Genomic DNA, 21,897 nt, shown 5'->3' with positions numbered 1-21,897 from the left:
CCAAAGGATCATTTGTGAAAACTATTTCTTTTCTCTGATGACTTTTAAACATAGTTCCTATATCTATAATCCCTTACTGAAGCATGCCTCTTCACTCTTATGCTCTCAAAATAAGCCGAATAGAAAGTCTAGGATTCCCCTACTTCTATGAGGGTGTTCCTCCACCCACCTAACTCCCACCTTTCCACCCTCGAATTCCCCTACACTGGAGCATCTATTGAGCTTTCATAAGACCGAGGACCTCTCCTCCCATTGATGCCTGACAAGGCAATCCTCTGCTACATATGCAGCTGAATCTATGTGTACTCCTTGGCTGATGACTTAGTCCCTGGGAGCTCTGGGGGATCTGGTTGGTTGATATTATTGTTCTTTCTGTGAGGTTGCAAACCCCTCAGCTCCTTCAGTTCTCTATCTAATTCCGCCGCTGAGGACACCTTGCTCAGTCCAATGGTTGGCTGGGAGTTTCCAGGAGGGGGGAAATGGGGAAATGGGATAGCATTAGAAATGCAAATAAATAAAATATTCAATAAAAAACATAATATATAAATAAAGAATATGTCTAATAAAAAGAGAAAAGAAAACGTAAAAAGAAAGTCTAGGATCTAGAATAATCTGGCTTTGGCTACTTTTTAAAACTGGATTTATTTTTGGTTTTTCAGATTAGCATCTCAGTTCTGATTATAGCTTTATTCTTCCTGATTTTCCCTCTTGCAATTATTTTTTTATTACTTCTTCTATTTTGAGGGATTATAGTATAATCGTGTCATTTCTCCTTTGCTTTCCTACCTCCAAACTCTCCTATATATCCCTTCTTGTTCTTTTTCCAGATTTATGATATCCTTCATTAATGTATATATTCAAATCTGTGTGTATATATGTATATATACTCATTAATTTTGTATATTTACATATCTATACACACATACACATGAAAATATGCATGCTTGCAGGGCTATCCCTCTTCTACTGTCACTTTTAGTGACACAATCACGAAGCCACTGTCAGATGCTGTAGCTGTATCCATAGTAAGTGATCCTAACTTTTATTCTGCCAGTTTGTAACTATGGAAGTGGATCAGTGCTTTTCAGGGAATCTTTTACTGGTATTTTCATGCATAAAGATATCAGAAATGTGAAGATATGGCTATGCCCTTGTGTCAATCTCAGTTATGCAACCACACAAGTGAAAAGCCATGAAACCAGGAGATGAGAAGACACTGAAAATCTTGAGAGAGTGATAGTAGAAAGGCATGCATCCAGGTCTGAATCTTCTAGCTCTTCAGGTTCTAAAAATCCTAACTCACTATAGTTCATGTATGAATGTCTGATTTTATTTCTATCTTCTTACATGGAAGATTCTTCTGTCTTATCTAGTATGAGGATTACAATTATAGATCAGAAATTACACTAGTTACCTATGTATTGGTTCTAGCATTGTGATCATTTATTTAAAAGCTGTATAAATGTTTAAAAACAGTGAATTAGCCAATTTAAGAGCTTATTCAAAACTTTAGTGTTTGTGACATCTGTTGGTCATATATTTATTTTGTCAGTTTTTAAAATTAGATACGAAACATCTCAGGTGGTTGTGATTATCAGTTTAATACTTTGAACCATTTCTCTTGCTATTTGGAAACAAAAATGTTAATACTCTATACAATAAAACCTAAAATAGATTTACTTTATAACCTCCCATGATTTTTTTAAAATTATATAACACATCCATATATATATATATATATATATATATATATATGTATGTATGTATGTATATATACTGAAAGAGCAGTAGAACTTCTCTTTCAATGATTTCCTTTTCTTTCTGTAATAAAGTTTATTTCCTAAAAATATTTTTCCAAGAAACTCTTCAAAATAATATCTAGTTTGTTCTGAATATGCTAATCATATTCTCCTGCTCATATTCATTCATTCACTGATTCTGTAAGGATTTGACTACATTTTATATGAAAAGTGCTGTTCTATACATGAAGGTAGGCATTTACATATATAAATTTAGATATATAAATGCCTGCCTTCATGGAGTTTATATTGTAAAGAGAGAGGCAAAGATCGCACACACATATGCACACACATTTTACTAATGAGTTATTTTAATAATTACTAAGACAAAGTTATCCTGATACAGGTAGAGCATGAAGGAGTGGGGCACTGGTCAATGAGGCCCTCTCTGAAATGATAGTGTACTCCACACTGAATGATCGAAGGAAGCAGACAAGGCAAAGGGAGAAAATGTCTAGGAAGCTAGGATGAGGTAGGGAGTAGGCTGTTCTAAGTAAAAAATGAATGGAAAAGCCTTGTGGAAGAAATGATAGTTGAGAACCAGCAGGAATGTCAGAGTCAGTGATAAAGTATATAAAATATAAAAGTCCAAAATAGCTTTATCAAAAGGAAGATGATCTGAAGCTTTAGAAGCTGTAGTAGAACTTTAGGTTTGTTTTTCTCGTTTGCTGAGACCAGGTTTCATTGTATATATCTGCCTGGTCTGGAATTCACAGAGATTTGCCTGCCTCTGCCCACCAAGTGCTGGGCTTAAAGATGTGTACTACCATACCTGGCCTTATTATTTTATTTTTAAGAGAAATGGAAAGTCATTTGGAGAGACTGAATTGGAATGGTATAGATTTAAGTTATAAAGGATTTCTTCTAACAGTCAAAAAGCAAGATTGTAGGGAGGCCTGAGTAAAATTGGAGCAAGCACAGAATGCTATATGGTAGCAGCCCATGTAGGAAATTTTGGGGGCTTTGGTCCAGGTAGCATAATAGAAAGTGATGTGGTCATATTTAGCATATTTTGAATGAAGTGTTAAGGAAATATCTACATTTTCAAAGTCTCCAGATTCCTTAGGAATTTGTCATATTGGTTTTCCATGAAATAAAAAAAAGCAAAAAGAATCTGGAGGTAAGAACTGAAAAAGAAATGGTGTTAAAATTATTAGCTATGCTGGGAAACCTCAGGATTTAAATTCTCTGACCTCTGATGTTTTATCAATAGAATTTAAATAGCTATCCCTGCACCTTCCTCACATGACTATTATGAAAATCCAACAGGATACTTTATAACTGACGTTCCCAAACTAATTTTAACTTAATCAACCTGCTAGATTAGCAAAAACTCCCTTTCACTGGAAAATATACACATGGAAACTAATGGCTCATTAAATGCTAAAATCTAGTAAATTCCTCTCTAGTAAAAATATCAATGAATTGAAATGTGCATCCATTAAGTATAGAATAAAAAATATTGTATAGAGAGAAAATATTTAATGTGTAAATATACAAATTGATACTAAGCTTGCTTCATAAACATATTACATCATCTGAAATGAAAACTGAGCATTGTGCAGATGAATTTGAAATGGACTATGGAAGACAAATCCACCCAGAATTTACAGAATTCTAATCAGAGAACTGGTACTTAGTAACTGAAAACATATCTGTTATTCATCAAGTGATTTGCAATGTGGTACACAATTATACATTTTCAAACAAATTAATATGTTTAATACTATGTATGTTTTCAGTGAAAATAAAATAGAGCACAATCTGTGCTTCTGGAGGACCTGAGTTTGCCAGAGCCTGTGCAGACGCTTCACAATCTCCTGTGCTTCCAATTCTAGTGGATCCAATGCCTGTAACCTCTGTAGATTGCACACACAGAGACACACAGACACACAGACATACAGAGACACACACACACACACACACACACACGGAGATGCACATATATACACATAACTTAAAATCTTTGGGTCCAGCAGGAAGGACCATTGATTGCTCTTAGAGGATCCAGTTGGATTCCCAGCACCTACATGATGGCTCATAACCCATCTGTAGCCAGGTCCTGGAAATCCAGTACCTTCTGGCCTCCATGGACACGAAGCACACAAGTAGTGCATAGATATACATAGAAGCAAAATACCCACACACATAATATAAAAATAAGAATTGTTTTAATACATAAGTATTGATAGTATTTTAACCTTAATCTATTTTCAGTTAAGCAACCAATGATGTATATGGTGCTTTCTTCTGTTACAAAGCATACTAATCCTTAATTCTCAATATTAACTGTACCTAAGAATCTCCTGTGGGCCCTTTATTTAATGCCAATCTGTGGGCCTTATCTTTGGATATTTTGATTCTTTAACACTGGAATGAGGCAAGGATTCATTGAGAACCACTAGTCTGATAACAGTGGACACTCAAGTAACTACTGAGGTATAAAGGCAAAACAACACATTTGCTTTTCAGAGAGTTTACACTGTAAAGGCAGAAACATTTTAAAAGACAAAGTAAGCAGAGGCGGTGGTCAGGACTGGTCCCACAGAGGCTGCATTAAGTTATAAGCTAAAGGCTAACCAAGAGTTCTCCAGTTGTACATATTAAAGGCGGTGGGATACTTATTCTAAATGATGGAATGGAAAGTGTTACATATGACAGTGTGATGCCTTAGAGCAGTATACTATTCCCTTGGCCAAGGGAACCAAGAAAATAGATGAGTTACATTACCACAACAAAATGAGGTATAATAAGGTAAAATAAGAAGGGAGGAGATCAGAATGTATTGTCAAGATACAAATCAAGAAAATAGGATGCAGTGAACAAGTACCGGGGATGGAAATGGCATAAAATTCAGAAATACAAAGTAAATAGGATCTGAGTATTCAGGACACCTTTCTGAAGAGAACTATATGAAAAAATCAAGATTAAAAAGATTAAAATTAATCCCAGCACTTGAGAGGCAGAGGCAGGTGGATTTCTGAGTTCGAGGCCAGCCTGGTCTACAGAGTGAGTTCCAGGACAGCCAGGGTTACACAGAGAAACCCTGTCTCAAAAAAAAAAATAAAAAATAAAAATATAAAAATATAAAAATATAAAAATAAAAAATAAAAAAAGATTAAAATTTACTGTATAAATCAGTGTTTTCGAGACGAGTAATTTCTACAAAATTCAGAGTCAAGAAGAGTAGTTGGTGTATGTTGCAAAAAGCTGAGGAATCTGACACTCAAGGGCACATACTGAACCTAGAAGACATTAAAATAAACTGATGCATCAGCCAGTCTCTCAACTGTTGAGCATCTTCTATGTATTACAAAGAATTTAACTTTACGTTTCTTAAGATCAACAAATACCCTATGCCTGCCTATAAAGAGTATTATACAAAAACACAAAATAAAAAAAGGGATTGATTGGCAGTATAACTTGTTATAATTCATCAAATAAACTTAAGCCAATAAAACATCACATTTATTTGTCTTAATTGATTTTACTGGAGTATAACAAACGACTTTTTTTTTTTTTCTAGAGAACTACTGCTCTCTGGAAACTAACATAGAATTTGTACCAAGAAAATCATATTGCGTTTGGGTAATCACATTATTACAACAAAATGAAGTATAATAAGGCAAAATACGAAGTGAGGAAATCAGAATGTATTTTCAAGATATAAATCAAGAAAATAGGATTCAGTGAACAAGTACTGGGGATGAGAAATGGCATAAAATTCAGAAATACAAAGTAAATAGGATCTGAGTATTCAGGTAGTAGAGGGAGGCCTGGCAGAAAACAACACCTAGATTTACACTTCAATCTTAGCCACAATGAAAAGATAAAAGTGTCCAGAAAGTGCTGACTTTTTACCATCCACAACAGAATCTTCTTTGCACACTTCATCAATAAACCTAAATGAAGTCCTCATTCCAAAAACAACTCTAATTTTGCACTTTCCTTAATCCATTTTTATATCCATTATAGATTATGTTACCTATAATATAGTTACATAATCACTTTTCAAATTAACTATAGTCCTAGTCAAATATACTATTGCGTTTTCCATATTTGGTGTGACTTCAGTACTATTACTGCATAGGTAATAGTCTAACCTCACAGTTTATTTGAAACTTATTACCCTAAATATAAAGTATATTATAATGGCTATATTCGTTTTACAATAAACAAGGTACTTTTTCAACTTTAACAATATAAATATTTACCACCCTTTCAACTTGTATACTCTCTTCATTGTATTGTCTTCTCAGATTCTAATAAGCTTTATTTCACATAAAACAGAAATATTTATTCTCATACTGCAAATGCAGGAATCAAGGTTCCAGGAAGAAAAAAAATGTTGCCTATGATAGTATGGCTGGCAAATGGCATAGTTTAAAATGTTAAAATCAGTCTGATTCCTATGCCAGTGTTCTTCTTACCATGCCACATGTACTGGACACAGCCCATACGTGACTTCTGCCATTTGTCATGACCACCCCTTCCTTAATAAGCCTGGAGGTGGCCATGTGCTGCACTTCAGTTCCTGCATTTACACATACCTCTGAATTTATTTTATTTAAAACTTTCCCTACTAGCTTTACAGTCTCAACTGTCCAACATCCATCTGGTTTGAGTCTACCTGCCCTATACTAATTTTATCTCAAGTAAAATTCTTCTGTATCACTATCAAACTCATTAATTGAGAGTATTAGGATTTTTTTTCAGAATGTGGGAAAGGAAATAGAAGAAAATAGAAAATCAAGATATGATTCTCCTGTGTAGCAATTCAAATTTGGCTTCTAGGACTCTTTCACATATTTGTTTCAGGACCACTATTGAGTTCTTCCTTAACTGATATAATATGTATTACTTCATGTTGTATTCAAATTTCACACAATTGATTAAATCTATTTAATTCTAAATAAACTTGGGCCTTAAGTACAATAATAACTATAGATCTAATGTTTTTATAATAAACTTTCTAGGAAGAGAGACAATGACTGAAACTTTCCCTTATCTTTCTTCTTATGTATTCAATCACATTTATAAACTACATTCATTTTTATCATGCAAATGACTTAAAGGGTTTTTTCTCATATATGTCATGTCAAAATTACACTGAAAGGCAATACCCAAAAAGAGCAGTAAAGAAAATATACCATATCATAAAGTAATACTATAATATCTTTATATAGTAGTTATATTTTTTTACTATTTCTCCTTATCTTTCCCTGTCTAAAATTCTGCTTGTTTATTAGTAGCTCAAAATCAAAGTACAATAGCCTAAAATGTTTTCTCTCTGAATCAGAACACGGGTTACTTTTTTTTTTTTGAGTGTCCTGAGTTCTCACAAGCATTGAGCCCACAGGATTTATATATTTATCAAGGGTCTGAGATTCCTTTTCTTTAATATCTAGAATTTTAGGACACTGTCATTGAACATATTAATCTATTATCTACTTAAGTCTAGCAACATGTTGAGAGCCTTATTCATCTTACACTGGACAGAGAAAAAGAATAACAGTTTCTCAGGATGAAAACCCAGAAAGCCAAATGAATGTCATTTCTACTTCAGTTTATTACTTATTCACAAATATATTTTGTCCACTTACTAAGTTTTAACGTCTTGGAAATACTACTTTTTGTGTGTTTTTCCTTCTCTTTATACTGCCATTGTTGCTTATAAATTGACGCCAAAGTTGATGTCTAAAGTGTTTTTATTCATTCAAATTGACTTAGTACTAGGATCTTTGATGCTGGTGTCTCAACTGTTTCCAGCCCTGTGTGTGTGTGTGTGTGTGTGTGTACGAACGCGTGTATATATGTTTTCTTGTTTCTTCACAACAGTAAAGTAGAAACATAACAGGCTCTAAAGCCAATTCAAAACTTACCTTGCAGATCTGGAAATACTCTGAAGTCAGGCTTTCCTGAATTTCCTCTCTCGGAAGCCCTGCAGTCCCTCCTGGATGGACAGAGCCACTTCCAGCCCCTCCACTGTTACTGCCACTGCTGCTACCACTGCCAGGGGAAGAGGCAGTTAAGCCATCCAAAACTTTTCGGAAATTAAACTTCTTCATTTTAAACACTGTCGAAAAATTAAAAGGAAAAGAGAAGCGGTGACAAACATGGAATTTTACGGGGCAAAAGCCTTTATCTTTTCGTTAGTCAAAGCAGGAGTAGCTAGTCCCCATTTTATGAGCGTTGGATGTAATCGAGGAGGGAGAGGGGCTCGGGCTTCATGTCCTAAGATTTTAACTTTAAAAGGGATATCTTTATAAAATAAAGAGAACACAACTCCAAGAGCAACAGTATTCCTTCCTCACACATCCAGATTTTCAAGGGCTTTATCCCCAGCTGTAGCTATGCTTTATCAGCACTGGGGTAAAAATAAAAGGCAGTGTCATCATCGTCATTAGCATTATATCATCATTATTATACAATCAAACCAAAACCCAACAGACCAAGACCCTATGGACTGCTCTGAAGGGGGTGGGGGGTGCTTTTCTTCTTAAGGGTCAGCTCATAAATTTTTATTATCGGAAAAAGCAATGTTGGGGGGGAACCAGTATTTACTCTGCCACCATGTTTGGACCCCCCCACTCCCATCATCTTCAAAGCTCCCTCTTTCTCAATAGAAACTGGGGGACAGGCAAAAATAAAATGGCTTTTTCCATCCTGTATACCCCCAAAAAAACCTAGACCCCCCAAAACATCTGCGGTGACTCACGGCCACAGCCGACGGGAGGGGCGAGCGGGGACCGCCTGCCTCCACCTGTCCCCGGCTCCTCTCCTGCCCCTCTCCCGCCTCTGGTCTCCCGTGTCCCCTCCCAGCCCGGCTCCCCCTCCGCACAGCGGCGGCTCTCCGGCTCTCCGGGGGGATATGAGGCGGTGACGCCTGCGGCCCGAGTCCCGCCTTAGCCTGCGGGGCGCGCAGAGCTGGCTCGCTCGCTCCCTCCCAGCCAAGCAGGGTGCTGAGGCTACCACCGCGGGCTATGAGCCCTGGAGCCCTCGCAGACAGCCGGGAAGCCACACGCACCTCAGACAGCTGCGCGGGCGCGCTCTCCCGCTTCCACAGGCACACTCAACTCACACACACACACACACACACACACACACGCACAAGCGTGCGCACAGGTGTGAGGGCAAGCCGCGATGGGACAGCACGGGTGTCCCTGGGGACCCCAGACTTAGCACCTTCCTCAGACGCCACTAGCCGCCGGCCAGCCCGTGAGGCAGAGGCGGAGGGCGCGGAGGCTGCAGGCTCGCAGGCGGGCGAAGGTCCAGCCCGGATCCAGCCGCTTCTCGGGTCCCTCTGGTCCTGGTGCCTGGCGCTCTCCGAGGTCCTAACCGAGCGGGCGGGTCTGTCTCAGGCTCCGCCCCCACCGTGGGAGGTAGGCCCCGCCCCAGGAGGACCATACTCTCCTCCCTCCCAGACTCTCTCCGGGGGCGGGGCACTCTGGCGCCGGGGGCGGGACATCCTCTCGCCAATCACAAGCTTAACTGACCAGAGTCTAGGGATTCCAGGCAGGAAAGAAGTTTGGGGATAGGTCAGAGGAAAAGCCAGTGACAGGAGGAGGGGATCGGTTAGGAAAATAGGTGATGTATTTGATTGACAGCCATGCTAGCCAGTATGCCAAGGCGCCGTGCTTTGGGGGCTGTAATTGGTGCTACCTGTTGAAGGACGCAAGTGTGAATCAATAGAATGCTTGCTAGCTGGAGAACTTGCACTCCGGGAGAGAGAGTCTGCAGAAAGGGTTACCTTGGGTCTTGCTCTGGACTGTTGTGGACCCAGCTCTTTTTGCAGCCTCCCGATTCCCGACCCACACCCCCTGAATCTATTTCTGCTCACCAGCGCCAAGTACATCTCCTCTCTGCCGTTTCGCTGCCCTGCTATCTGCGTTGAATGTAGATTTGTAAATAACCCCTACAAACTGTTAGCCCTCTCCATTAGGTCATCTGTACCAAAATGAATTGGTTTTTGGTGGAATGTTGGCTTCCAAATCTTAAGGAAATGATTTGCCCACTTTATACAGCCTACGAAATAGACCCGTTCCCCTTCTTCATAGACAAATTGAATTTTTGAGGAAATATTTCTTTCAAATTATGTCAAGATGTATTTTAAGTTTTTTCTCATTTAAATCATTTTGGAAAATACTCCATTCCATACAGAAAAAGAAGCATTGCACCATTGTGGGAAGATGTAGCTCTGAGCCCCGGCTGGCCATTGGTGAAAGGCTCAGGATCCATAACTCACTGTTCACTTAAATCTGAACAACAGGGGTCATCAGTAATCATCCCAAATACTTACTGTCTTACATCTTAGGTATGGGACAACACTTCCAGACCCACCCCTTTCTCTCTCAGAGGAAAGGAGACAGAGGAAAGGGAAGAAGAAGGAAGGAGAGGCCCCTGGTCCTGGAAAGGCTCAGTGTAGCAGTGTAGGGGATTACCAGGACAGGGAAACAAGAAAGGGGTGATTGGGGAAAGGGGGGAGGGAAGAGGGCTTATGGGACTTTCGGGGAGGGGGATCCAGGAAAGGGGTAGCATTTGAAATGTAAATAAAGAATATATCGAATAAAATTTAAAAAAAAAAAAAAGAATGCTCTATGGATTACTCAGGCAAATGCCAAAGGAACCATAGCGATCCAATAGCGCTCAGATTTTTGGAAACTCAGCTCGATAGCCACATTCTCATTCTGAATGTCCTACTCCTTAACATCTGCACTGCTTCTTTTTGTAACCCCCTTACACTTTCACTGTCAAAACCAGATAGTGATTTTCTTAATCACCATTAGGAATAGAATTTTGTACTTCTAGCCAATTTAGTATCTGGCACAATATTTCTCTTATAAAGTGCATTCAAAGGGTTTTAGACAATGGATTAGTTAATGGCTATAATATAAAGATTTATGAGATGATATCCAATATATCATGCTTGGGAGGGGTGAAAAATAAGTATGGAAACAAATTCCATATCTGTTATAAACTGGGTCATGAGATGCTTCTAAATTCTATATTAGAAACCTAACAAAACATATCTGCCATTGCTGTCTCCTCTTGCCTTTTTTCTTCTTTCTGGTCCGTTGTTCATTTCTAAACACAGGAGTCAATGAGAGCTAAAACATTTTCTTCCTCTTTTTATGTCAAGTTTTTCTTTGAAAGGAAGTGATTTGGTGAGTTAGCCATTGTTGAATAGAATGATAGATTTAGAATGCTTTCTTTGCTTCAGCAAAAGTTGACCTGCCTACTTATGGGTCAATATGAAAACAAGCCCATAGCATATGGAGGTCTGGCCTTTTGGTGAAAGTGAAGGAAGGAGATACTCCAGTTCAGCAAAGAGACATAGAATGTTTCCAAACAAAACTTATGTCACTCATCACAAGCATCATACTATCACAAATATATTCTATGACATGAAACAGAGATGAAAAAGGAAAGCATGAAACAAATTAACAAAGTTTTTTCTGAAGATTATGAAGGGAATTCAACAACCTGCTGAGATTTAAAAAAAAAATTCTATAAAGCACACACAGCAGTCCAGATGGGATGACAAATAGGTACGAGAAATAGAAGAAATGTTGTGTCAAAATATATACATGTTTCCAATAAATATTAGAAACTTGAAACAGCTGGTAAGGTGACTTGGTGGTAAAACATTTGTCTAACTTGTGCAGGGCTGTGCTTTTATTCTCATAAATAGACACACATAAAATTAAAAATAAAATAAAATACTATAGTTAGGACTGGCATTATTTTAAATACCAGCAATATACTATAGTTAGGACTGGCATTATTTTAAATACCAGCAATACTCTACAGTAGCACAATAACTTATACATGGTTAGTATCCAGCATATGTTAACTTGAATCCAAGATAAATGTAAAATTTTTAGCATAATTGTAATGGTCAGAGACAGAGAGAGAGAGAGAATATCTCCCTGTGGAAAGAAAATATGATGATGACAAACTAGACTATAGGCAAAGATAGAAACTAGTAAAATGTAAAAGGCACCTTGTATGTTGGGGAAGCAGTAAAAAGAATCTTACTACATGAATCACAGTGAAATATTTGTGAGTGCACATTCAATCCTGAGTTAAAAAGCAACAGGGTGTTATTGTATAAACAATTGATAGCAGGAGTGAGATCAGAACATACAATATAGCTTATAAACAATATAGAAAATGCTAAAGCTGGGTCAAGTAAGGACCACCCCTGGCTTCCTCCTACCCATGTGACAAGTGTAAAGAGCTATATGAAAGAAAAGTGGCCCGAGCTCGATACTTGCAACAAAATAACTAAATCATAAATCTAATAATTAAATCAACAAAACTAATAAACTGGGAGGAGTTTAGAATATGTGTTGAACAGAAAGTACAGCTCACTTTAAAGAGTTATAATCTTGGACCCCAGCCAAGCTGATCAAAGCTACTTTTCTATACTGAGAAAGCAATCAGAAACATTGCACAAAAAAAAAAAAAAAAAAAAAAAAAAAAAAAAAAAAACCTGTACCCATGTAACACTTCTAACAGAAAGGAGTATTTGATGAATTGGCTGACTTTGATAAAAGCATGCAGGGAAAGCAAACTTGGAAGTGATAGATTGGATCTATAATGTCTGTCCAGGTGGATATCACCTATTGTCCAAACATGGGAAAGCTGTGAACTCCACAAACATCTCATCCACTTAGTACTCATTATAACTCTATGAAATGGGTAGTTATTCTCCCCACATTATACGTATAAGAAAACTTACGTTTTAGGAAAAAAAATTGCCCACAGTAACTTAAGATAATCTAGTTTTAGCCAGGTGGTGGTGGCGGTGCATGTCTGTAATCCCAGCACTCCGGGAGGCAGAGGCAGGCGGATTTCTGAGTTCGAGGCCAGCCTGGTCTACAGAGTGAGCTCCAGGACAGCCAGGACTATACAGAGAAACCCTGTCTCGAAAAAAACCAAAAATATCCAAAAAGCAAACAAACAAACAAAAGATAATCTAGTCTTCTAATCTAGGCCTAACTTCAAAGATTACATTCTTACTCACTTACCTATTACTAATCAAAAAGACTAAACAAACTAGAATTGAAAGGGGGGCAGTCAGCTCTTCTGGAAAATATAACTATACATGATGAATTTGCCAGAACTATTATAACAAAACAGCACAAATTGGGTTTCTTAAACCAGAAAATGTATTTTCTCACCACTTTGGAATTTAGGATTATATTTTCAAGGTATCAGGAGGTTTAATTTCTTCTGAAACTTCTAATTGGCTTTCACATAGCTACCTTCTTTCTGTGGTCTTGCTTGGTCTTTTATCTATGGGCCAGAACCCTAGTATCAGTGTGTCTAGAGTCCCTCATCTTATGATACCTATCAGACTATAGTAGAGGCCATCTTACTGGCCTTGTTTGAATTGAATCTTTAAATGCCACAACTCCAAAGGAAATTGCTTCCTGAGGTTAGGTTGGGGCTTCAAAGTATGAATTAGGGTCGGGGGGATACAGCTTATCCCATAATAGTAAAATCATCAAATTTGACACTTTTAGGAGAGGCTCTACTATGAACTGTGTCGATTTATTTTTTTTTTTTACATCTGATTTCTCATTTAATCCTCACAGTCATGATACACAGTAACCATTGACAACTCCATTTTATAGGTGGTAAAACTGAAGCAAAAACAAAGAAAGGAAAAACAGTGAAGCCATGAGCTCAAGATCATACATAGGCTTGGAAACAGATGTAGATTCGTCAGCCTCGTTCCAAAGCTTCAAAGCTCTGTATTCATGCTGGTGGTTTTCTTTTGAGAAACCAAAGAAATCTCATTATACAGATCTTTGATATTTAAAATAATTAATTATTGCCAGATTCAAGTATGATGATAAAACAGAAAGAAAAATAAAAGATATCTCCTCAGGAGTTTGGATACAACTAAAAGAAATTTAAGAACAAAAGGGCAAAGAGTAGGAAGAGAAAAGACTTTGGAGACAGCAAGCTCATGGAAGGTTATCTCATAGGAGAGCTCGATATAATCTGAAATATATTAACAGAGTCACTAGGGTGTGCCCCATTAAAATAAAAGACAATCAGTTATTCAATAACTAATTAGACAGAGCATGGCAGTATTAATTTCCTGAGAGAAGCTGTGGTCTCAGCAAATATCAGAGCAGCTGGAGAGAATCTGTGTGGAAAGAGTGATAACATGGGATTTACCATAATGCAAGGCAAGCAACTGTTCATGTTAGAAAAGAAAGAAAAAAAGTCTCCCATCCATTCGCTGTGAGATAATGGGCTCTAGAGCAAACAACCTGAACTGACGCCCCTTTCAGGTTTATCAGACAAGTTACAATGACATCTTTATTATTTGCCAACCTAGAAGTTAGAATTTCATTATGCAAACACAACTGAGACACCAAGAAGTCCCATCTGTAATCTTTCTGGCAAACTTTCAAGTGTATTAAAGAATTATCCTTCCTTCCCAATCTTTGTCCGACTTTTTCCTGACCTTACTGAATATCCTCCATCAGAGGAACTGGTTAATAATTGTCAGCTTTCTATCATATAGCAGGAAATAGCCAACAGCTTTAAAAAAAATCCCTCATTCACCCTAATGCAGTCCAACAACACACAACACACACACAGAGACACACACAGAGAGACAGACAGAGAGACAGAGAGAGAGAGAGAGAGAGAGAGAGAGAGAGAGAGAGAGAGAGAGAAGCAATTAATTAATTAATTAATGTCATAGCTCCCATGGGTTTCAGATAAAAAGCCAGGGGTCATAAGGATAGAACCAAAACATACAAAGTATGGCTCAGCACACAATCAATAACAGAATTGCAAACAGAACTCATGCCTTCTAGGACAAAAATCAAATATTTACTGTTAAGCATGCAATTAAAATTTGTTCTTTGTGCATATTCTAAAATAGATTTTCACATACTCATCTATCACACTGTGATATGGTAAGATAAAAAGCCTTAGCTTAGTAACTGCAGCACCTTCATCCCCAAAGACTCTTTTCTCCATGCATAGAACAACCAGTCTAGGCTATAATAGGAAACCGGTTTATAGAATGCAAACCACTTACAAATATATTGGTGTCTTTGTTCTTCTTTTACATTTGTGAAACAGTTTATAAATATTGCCTTTGGGTTTGAATTTTTTTCTTCCATCTTAGTGATCTGAAAGTCTCCTGCACCTGTGGACTGAGTGTCCCTGAACGACAGAAGGAGATTGGACTATGTGACCTTTAAGTCCTGTCTTTGTGTGATTTTAGTCAAAGCTTTGCTGAAAGGGTAACTTAAAAGGTATCCTTGTAGACATTTGCCAACGGAGAGGAGCTGCAGCATACAGTAAAGAAAAAACCCAAACACAGGAATTCTTAAAATCATTCTTCTAAAATTAGTGCTCTGCAGAAGTCACATTTTATTAGTATTTCTATTTGTATATACCGGCATGATTTCTATTAAGAAACTATGACAACTATACATGTGTATTTTTAGGCATTTTAACAAACATTTTCAAACAAAGTACTCAGTATATGCTGTTTTAATCTACATTCTTTCTAACTAACATTTTGTTGTGAGCATTTCCTACCACATTAACAATTCTTTAGACATGCTGGTTTTGAAAATCAATCGCATCAATGTGACATAGTTTATTTAATCATTTCTATATCCTTGGGTATTTCATGCATAATTTTATGTTATTATAAATAAAAATAAGGAGAATGCCTTTATACTTATATCAGAAGAGGTTCCAGGGACATTTTTAGCAGTATTATTATGTCAGGATACTGTACTTTCACACTTAATTCTAAATTATATAATTTTGAAAGATTTCCAAATGTATATTCTCCATTCCTCTGGGGGGCGGGGAGAACTCATGATACAAAGAACCAATGTAAAATGGAATTTTATATAACCTGTATTTATGCCAATTTCTTCTAGATGTTGTTGACAAAATTTGAGGACAGTTTTAAAATGATGTGTACATATGCACAATTAACTAAATACAACACAACAGTAGACTGTGTGAGTGCTTGCACTTTCAGTTTTAAAGGGAAATTTCTCTAAACTTTCCATAAAGCTTAACAAGAAGTGATAGCACACATATTTGACTTCTAAGTGTAAAAAGTGGTAACAAGCCTCCATTCCTTTTTATCGGCATTGCGTACTGTTGTTATTTAAATGGACATGAGGAGGTCAGAACAGGGAGAGCTGGAAGTGTCAGTAAAGATGTGTAACTACAAATGAGCAGCTTTTTGAGGAAACAAATGGTAAAAAGACTGAGAAACAGTTCAGGTTTTTATACCTGTGGACAGAAAAAGGAGAGATGTGAGCTTTGAACATGATCATCCAAACTAAATCTCACAGCAAGATTCAATCAACAAATGAAAGAATTCATTGACCTTGAGCTAGATAATAAGAACTATTAAAAAAAAAACTATAAAAACTGCTTTTCTTGGGCTTGGATCACAGAGACTCATGGAAGACCCTGCCTTTCGTACCTGAAGCTTCAGTTCACCAAGACACAGAAAGACTGCATTGGTTTAAGCAGGGATATGCTTTTGTTTTGTAAAGGCCAACAACAAAGTTAACAACAGCATTACTAATTTTTATGATGGGTAACAAAGAATTAAATGTCAAAATCCTGTAAATATCCATATTAGTTATTAGTCCTAATAAGGTCATCAGCTAGAGCTGTAGAAAATAAGCTAGGCTGCCAACAAGACTGCCTTTCCAAAACAAAAGTTGAAAACCAATGTGAAGGGAGAGGAGAGATGAACGACTGACATCTGGTCGACCCCAACTGTTGGTATAAAGACAAGAAAATCCTTATATGCTCCTCTCTAGCCATACAGCACATGCCTTCTCTTCTAATCAGCTCTTTCACTAGCTTAGACTGACAATACATTATTGTTTTCTTAACCTTTGTCAGGCTGAAGCACTTTATAAGTATTTTTTTCTCCAGCAGCAGCAAGAGTGATTTATGGGTTATTTGTCCCTCTAGCTCTCTCAGTTAAGGCAAAAAAAAAAAATCATATTTCTCAGCCTTATTTCTCCCTTCTCAGTCTTCCAATTCTCTGATGTCTTTAGCCATAGTTCTTCTGTAATACAAGTCTTGTATTGATTTACATAGTTTCTCAAGAGTGTCAGTGTCTAATATGCTCTAATTATGGAAACCAAATATCATGAACTCTCTGGAACAGTTCCTACTTAAAATATTCTGTACCACTGTTCTCATAAGCCATCAAAAACATTCAGTGCCTCAACAAATATGACTATTTTCCATAAAGCTGTTTTTAAATTTGAGTGACAAGACCTTTAAGAGATGTGATGCCCATGGTGCATTTTTAAGAATAGAAATTTTGCATTCTGTTAAACTTAAGTCTGTCATGTATTCATTGCAGACAGTGGGGAAATTCATTTGTTTGCTTCAGTTCTCTATTTGTAAAAAGAATATAAGATTATTGATTGCTATTAAGGTTAGATGGCAGGATCCATATAGGCACACAACAACATGTCTGGGGAATCAGAAATCACCCACAATTTTTCCCATCATTTTTCAGCAACAGAATCCTCATATGAATTGTGGTAGTTGCCAATCAGGGACCCCACAAGATAAAAGAGACTGAAAAGGAAGACAGTGCTGTCCACTGACATCCACTAACTTCAGATAACTCGCTATTTGAAAGGTACTAGTGACTTCATTGTTTAGAAGTAAAATCTATGAAGTTGGCTAGGTTTGGATAATGAATAGAATATTATTAGAAATTAATAGAATTAATAGAAATTATAGAAATCCAGACTAGAAGTCAGACAAGAGACAAGTAACTCAGTCATATCTGCTTAATAAACTCTAGGCCTTAAATAAGACCTTAAGAAAATTTGCCAGCAAAATATGAAAGAAGGAAATGGATTTTTAGATCAAAGATGAACACATTGAACAATTTTCAGTATGGATGGAAATATTAGTTTGAACAGAAAGATAATATATGACTTAAGTCTATCTCTATTCAAACTCCAGAACTGAGAATTGTGATGCTTTATTCATTTCCTTGGTCCCTTTTGTTTCTCTAATTAAGAACTTAAAGAGATTAACATAACCATTGGCAGTCACTGGCATTGCAAAATATTTCTTGATAATCCACAGGAAGAACTCAGTGTCTTGCCAAAAAGTTCTGGGGGGTAGGAGATGGAAAGAATAAACAACTTTTAAGCAAATTGACTTCTTTAAACAAAGAAAAGAGTTGTATGTCATCATTTCAGTAACAGATAGAAATGACAGTGCAAAAATTATATTAAAGAATGTATATCTTGGCTGAATTCTCATTTTTCCTCACATAGTTGTATAGTTTTTAATAAAGGTTACTCATTAGATATATAATTGTGATTTAAATTTACCACATGAAGATATTTGATTTCTTATCATAATTTACAATCAAGAAAGAACGTTATAAGAATATGTGTCTGACTTATAAATTTAAAATTATTCTCTCATATGTGTAGTGCACTGAGTCTTCCTTCTTGAGATTTATCTTTATTATATGTGTATAGGTATTTGGCCTACATGTATGCCTATGCACCATATACATACAGTGCCCACAGATGCTAGAAGAGGGCATCAAATCCTCTGGAACTGTAGTTTCAGGTGATTGCTAGCCATGTGCGGGGACTGAGAATCAAACCCAGGTCCTTTGGAGAAGCTGTCAGCGCTCTTAAACACTGAGCCATCTCTCCAGCCTCATGTATCAACAAAGCTTTCAAAAGTCCAAGAAATGGAGAAAATTAAAAAAGTATGATAGGTTATCACTTAAAATTGAAACCTGCATTCTACAAGGCACAGTAAGTAAAGGCAGCACTGGAGAGAGACCTCATTTTCCTCCTGTCCATCAGCCTTAATGAAAGCCTTGACTTTTGATGGTACAGAGCTAGAAACAAAAGGAAAAATACCAAGAATAAAAACATTTAATTTCATGATCTGTAAAATGATTTATAGAACACTGTTTTTCTTTGTCAATGTATATCCCCAGTGGTACCCAGGGCACAGTAAATACTTAAATAGACAAAAAGTAATGAGTTCTGATGACTGATACTCAGATATCAGGCTAGGATCTCAGGCCTGAATTTGAAGACATAATGAAGTCATAAATTTTACTCATTCAGTAGAGTCTATTACATGCATATCTGGCACTGGGTACAACGCCATGATAGTTGAAAACAAAAGAGAAAAGGCAGGAAAGGAAAAGCAAACAAGACGTAATACCAACTTGAAGAGCTAATAGCAAGTGAATATGAAGTGACAGATGCAAATACCTCACTATAAAACAGCGTTATAAGAATAATGACGGGATCATACAATGTCCTTTCTGGGTTCCAAGGCAAAGAAGAGTGGATTGAGAAGGTGAATTTTAGCTTTTCTTCAACCTTCGTATACATATACAGCTTCTTCAGCATAGCTGTATGCTAATTTTCCTCTTGTGTCTTTAGGACAGCTTTCATCTCCTTCGCTTACTAAGTAATATTACTTTCTTAACTCCATAATATTTAAGAAGCAAATATAATTTATCAAGAATTGGCAATTATTAATTGGTATTTCAAATATAAAAAAGAAAAGATGAAAAAAGGAAAGGCTAGAGATGATGTGAATGAATTTGAGCTTTTATAGTATTTTAAGCAAGGAAATAGAAGTAGAGGACAAAATACTGAAGATTCAGAAGTGAAATGAGATAATCAATAAAACAAGGTCACAGCCTACAACAACTATTTAATAATCTTCCTACTCTCTCAGCCTTTGTAATTCTCCTCTCAATAGAAAATTCAACTGACAGCTAAAAACAGAAGCCATTTAATGAGAATGTCTTCATCCTTCTGCTATCCAACCTTCAGGACAGTCCTAGCAGCAGCATGTACCATTGCCCTTCTCTGGTAACTAATCTGTCTCCCACACCTTTGTCAACCAAAGAGACACTTTTCTCCTGTCCAAGCCATGTGTTCAAGACCTCATCATATTTATATACATTAATTCCTTCCCTTTGCTGTATTTTCAACCTTTTCCTTTCTCATGTTTCCTTTCTGATTCTTTCCTTTGTAATACTATCCCATCTTAAAACAACACAAACAACAAGTCTTAACTCCTGTGTCTTTTTCAACTACCATTTTATCACTCTGCTAACTTTACAGCTGCTAACTATTCAGCCTTCCTCAGTTCTTGATCATTATCTGATTCATTTTAATCTAGCTTCTGTTCCCATCACTATGAAGCAGATGCAATTGCTGAGGTTACTAATGTACAGTAGGTTTCAATTCGGTGGATGCTTTTCAGTTTCTTTATGTCTAATTCTGAAAAAGTGTTTAAGAGTTAACCTTATCTCTCTATCTCAAATAATCCTTTCCCTGGACTCCAAAGCCCCACTCTCCTAGTCATCACATTTTCCTGGCCATTCCATTCTAGGTCCTTGTCCCCACAGTTATACAGTCTAAAGACTTTACTCTATATTGTCTCTCTTTACATTCTATAGGCCAGTGACCTTCAAACTGATGACAATAATTCAAACCTCTTTCTGAGCCTCAGCTATCCACTGGTATCTCCATTTGGATGTCTTTCAGACATGCAAAAATAATAATTTTTAAAAAGCCTCATAATGAACTACTTCTGATCCCCATTTCTGAAGTTAGTTGATCAGTCAAATAGATAGAAACTTATTCTTGACTCCTTTCCTCACTGGCTGGCAATCAGGCTATGGTCAGCTGTTGTGTTTTGTCAGTTCTATAACCTACTCTACTCTAGATGATTAGTTCTACTCTAGATGATTCCTCTAGAATCTGGAGGGAGAAGAATATATTTATATTCTATGTCTCAAGATTAAACCACACAAAATGGATATTTGTAGAATTTTTTTACGTAAAAGCAGATTATGGTTAATATTTAATATTTAGAATCAAATGTCTATTATAGATAAGGTTGCTATGAACATAGTGGAGCACGTGTCCTTATTACATGTTGGAGCATCTTCTGGGTATATGCCCAGGAATGGTATAGCTGGGTCCTCAGGTAGTACTATGTCTAATTTTCTGCTGAAAAGAACTCAGATGTCCTTCAACAGAGGAATGAATACAGAAATTGTGGTATATATGTACAATGGAGTACTATTCAGCTATTAAAAACAATGAATTCATGAAATTCTTAGGCAAATGGATAGAATTAGAAAGTGTCATCCTAAGTGAGGTAACCCAATCACAAAAGAACACTCATGGTATGCACTCACTATTAAGTGGATATTAGCCCAAAAGCTACAAATAAACAAGCCACAATTCACGGGCCACAAGAAGTTCAAGAAGAAGGAAGTCTGAAGAAGGGGCGCTTTGGTTCCTCTGAGAAAGGGAACAAAATACTCCCAGGAACAATTATGGAGACAAAGTGTGGAGCAGAGACTGAAGGAAAGGCCACCCAGAGACTGCCCTACCTGGGGATTCATCTTATAAACAGTCACCAAACCCCAACACTATTATGGACGACAAGAAGTGTATACCAAAAGGAGCCTGTTATGGTTGTCTCTGGAGGGGCCCTGCCAGAGCCTTACACATACAGAGGCAGATGCTAACAGTCAACCATTGGACTGGGTGTGGAGTTCCCAATGAAGGAGTTGGAAGGCGGGCTGAAGGAGCTGAAGGGGTTTACAGCCCCATGGGAAGAACAATGATGGGGCCACCCAGATGCCCTAGGACTCCCAGGAACTAAACCATCAACCAAGGGGTACACATGGTTCTAGCCAAAAGTGTGGCAGAGGAATGCCTTGTCAGGCATCAGTGGGAGGAGTGGTCCTTGGTCAGGTGAAGGCTCAATAGATGCCCCAGCAAAGGGAAATCTAGGGGGTGGGGGGAGTGGGAGTGGATCGAGTGGAGGGGCATATACTTGGAGGCAAGGGGTGGGAGGAGGGGTTGGGGGTTTTCAGGGAGAGGGGAAACCAGGAAAGGTTTTAGCATTTGAAATGTAAGTGAAGAATATATTAAATAAAAAAGTTTGGAAAAAAAAAAAGAATCAAATGATAGCTGTGCAACTGTTTACCTCCCCCCGCCTCTTCTAACAGCACCAGCCTCTGTCTTAGTTC

At 37.3% G+C, this 21,897-nt stretch overlaps 2 protein-coding genes across 3 annotated transcripts in view; both read right to left on the bottom strand.

Annotated features, from left to right (window-relative positions):
- Stxbp5l (syntaxin binding protein 5L) overlaps positions 1 to 7,867 on the bottom strand; it is a 331,615-nt gene extending 323,748 nt beyond the window's left edge. The window contains 1 exon segment of the mRNA XM_052158363.1: positions 7,682 to 7,867. Within this exon segment, the coding sequence (XP_052014323.1) occupies positions 7,682 to 7,867 (186 nt within the window).
- The window catches only part of Eaf2 (ELL associated factor 2), a 1,192,577-nt gene that overhangs the window by 901,619 nt on the left and 269,061 nt on the right, over positions 1 to 21,897 (bottom strand). The window lies entirely within an intron of this gene.

The sequence above is a fragment of the Apodemus sylvaticus genome, chromosome 15, assembly GCF_947179515.1.
Source record: "Apodemus sylvaticus chromosome 15, mApoSyl1.1, whole genome shotgun sequence".
Taxonomy (NCBI): Eukaryota; Metazoa; Chordata; class Mammalia; order Rodentia; family Muridae; genus Apodemus; species Apodemus sylvaticus.
Note: the sequence above shows the minus strand (reverse complement) of the source record. Positions and strands in the feature narration are given on the sequence as shown.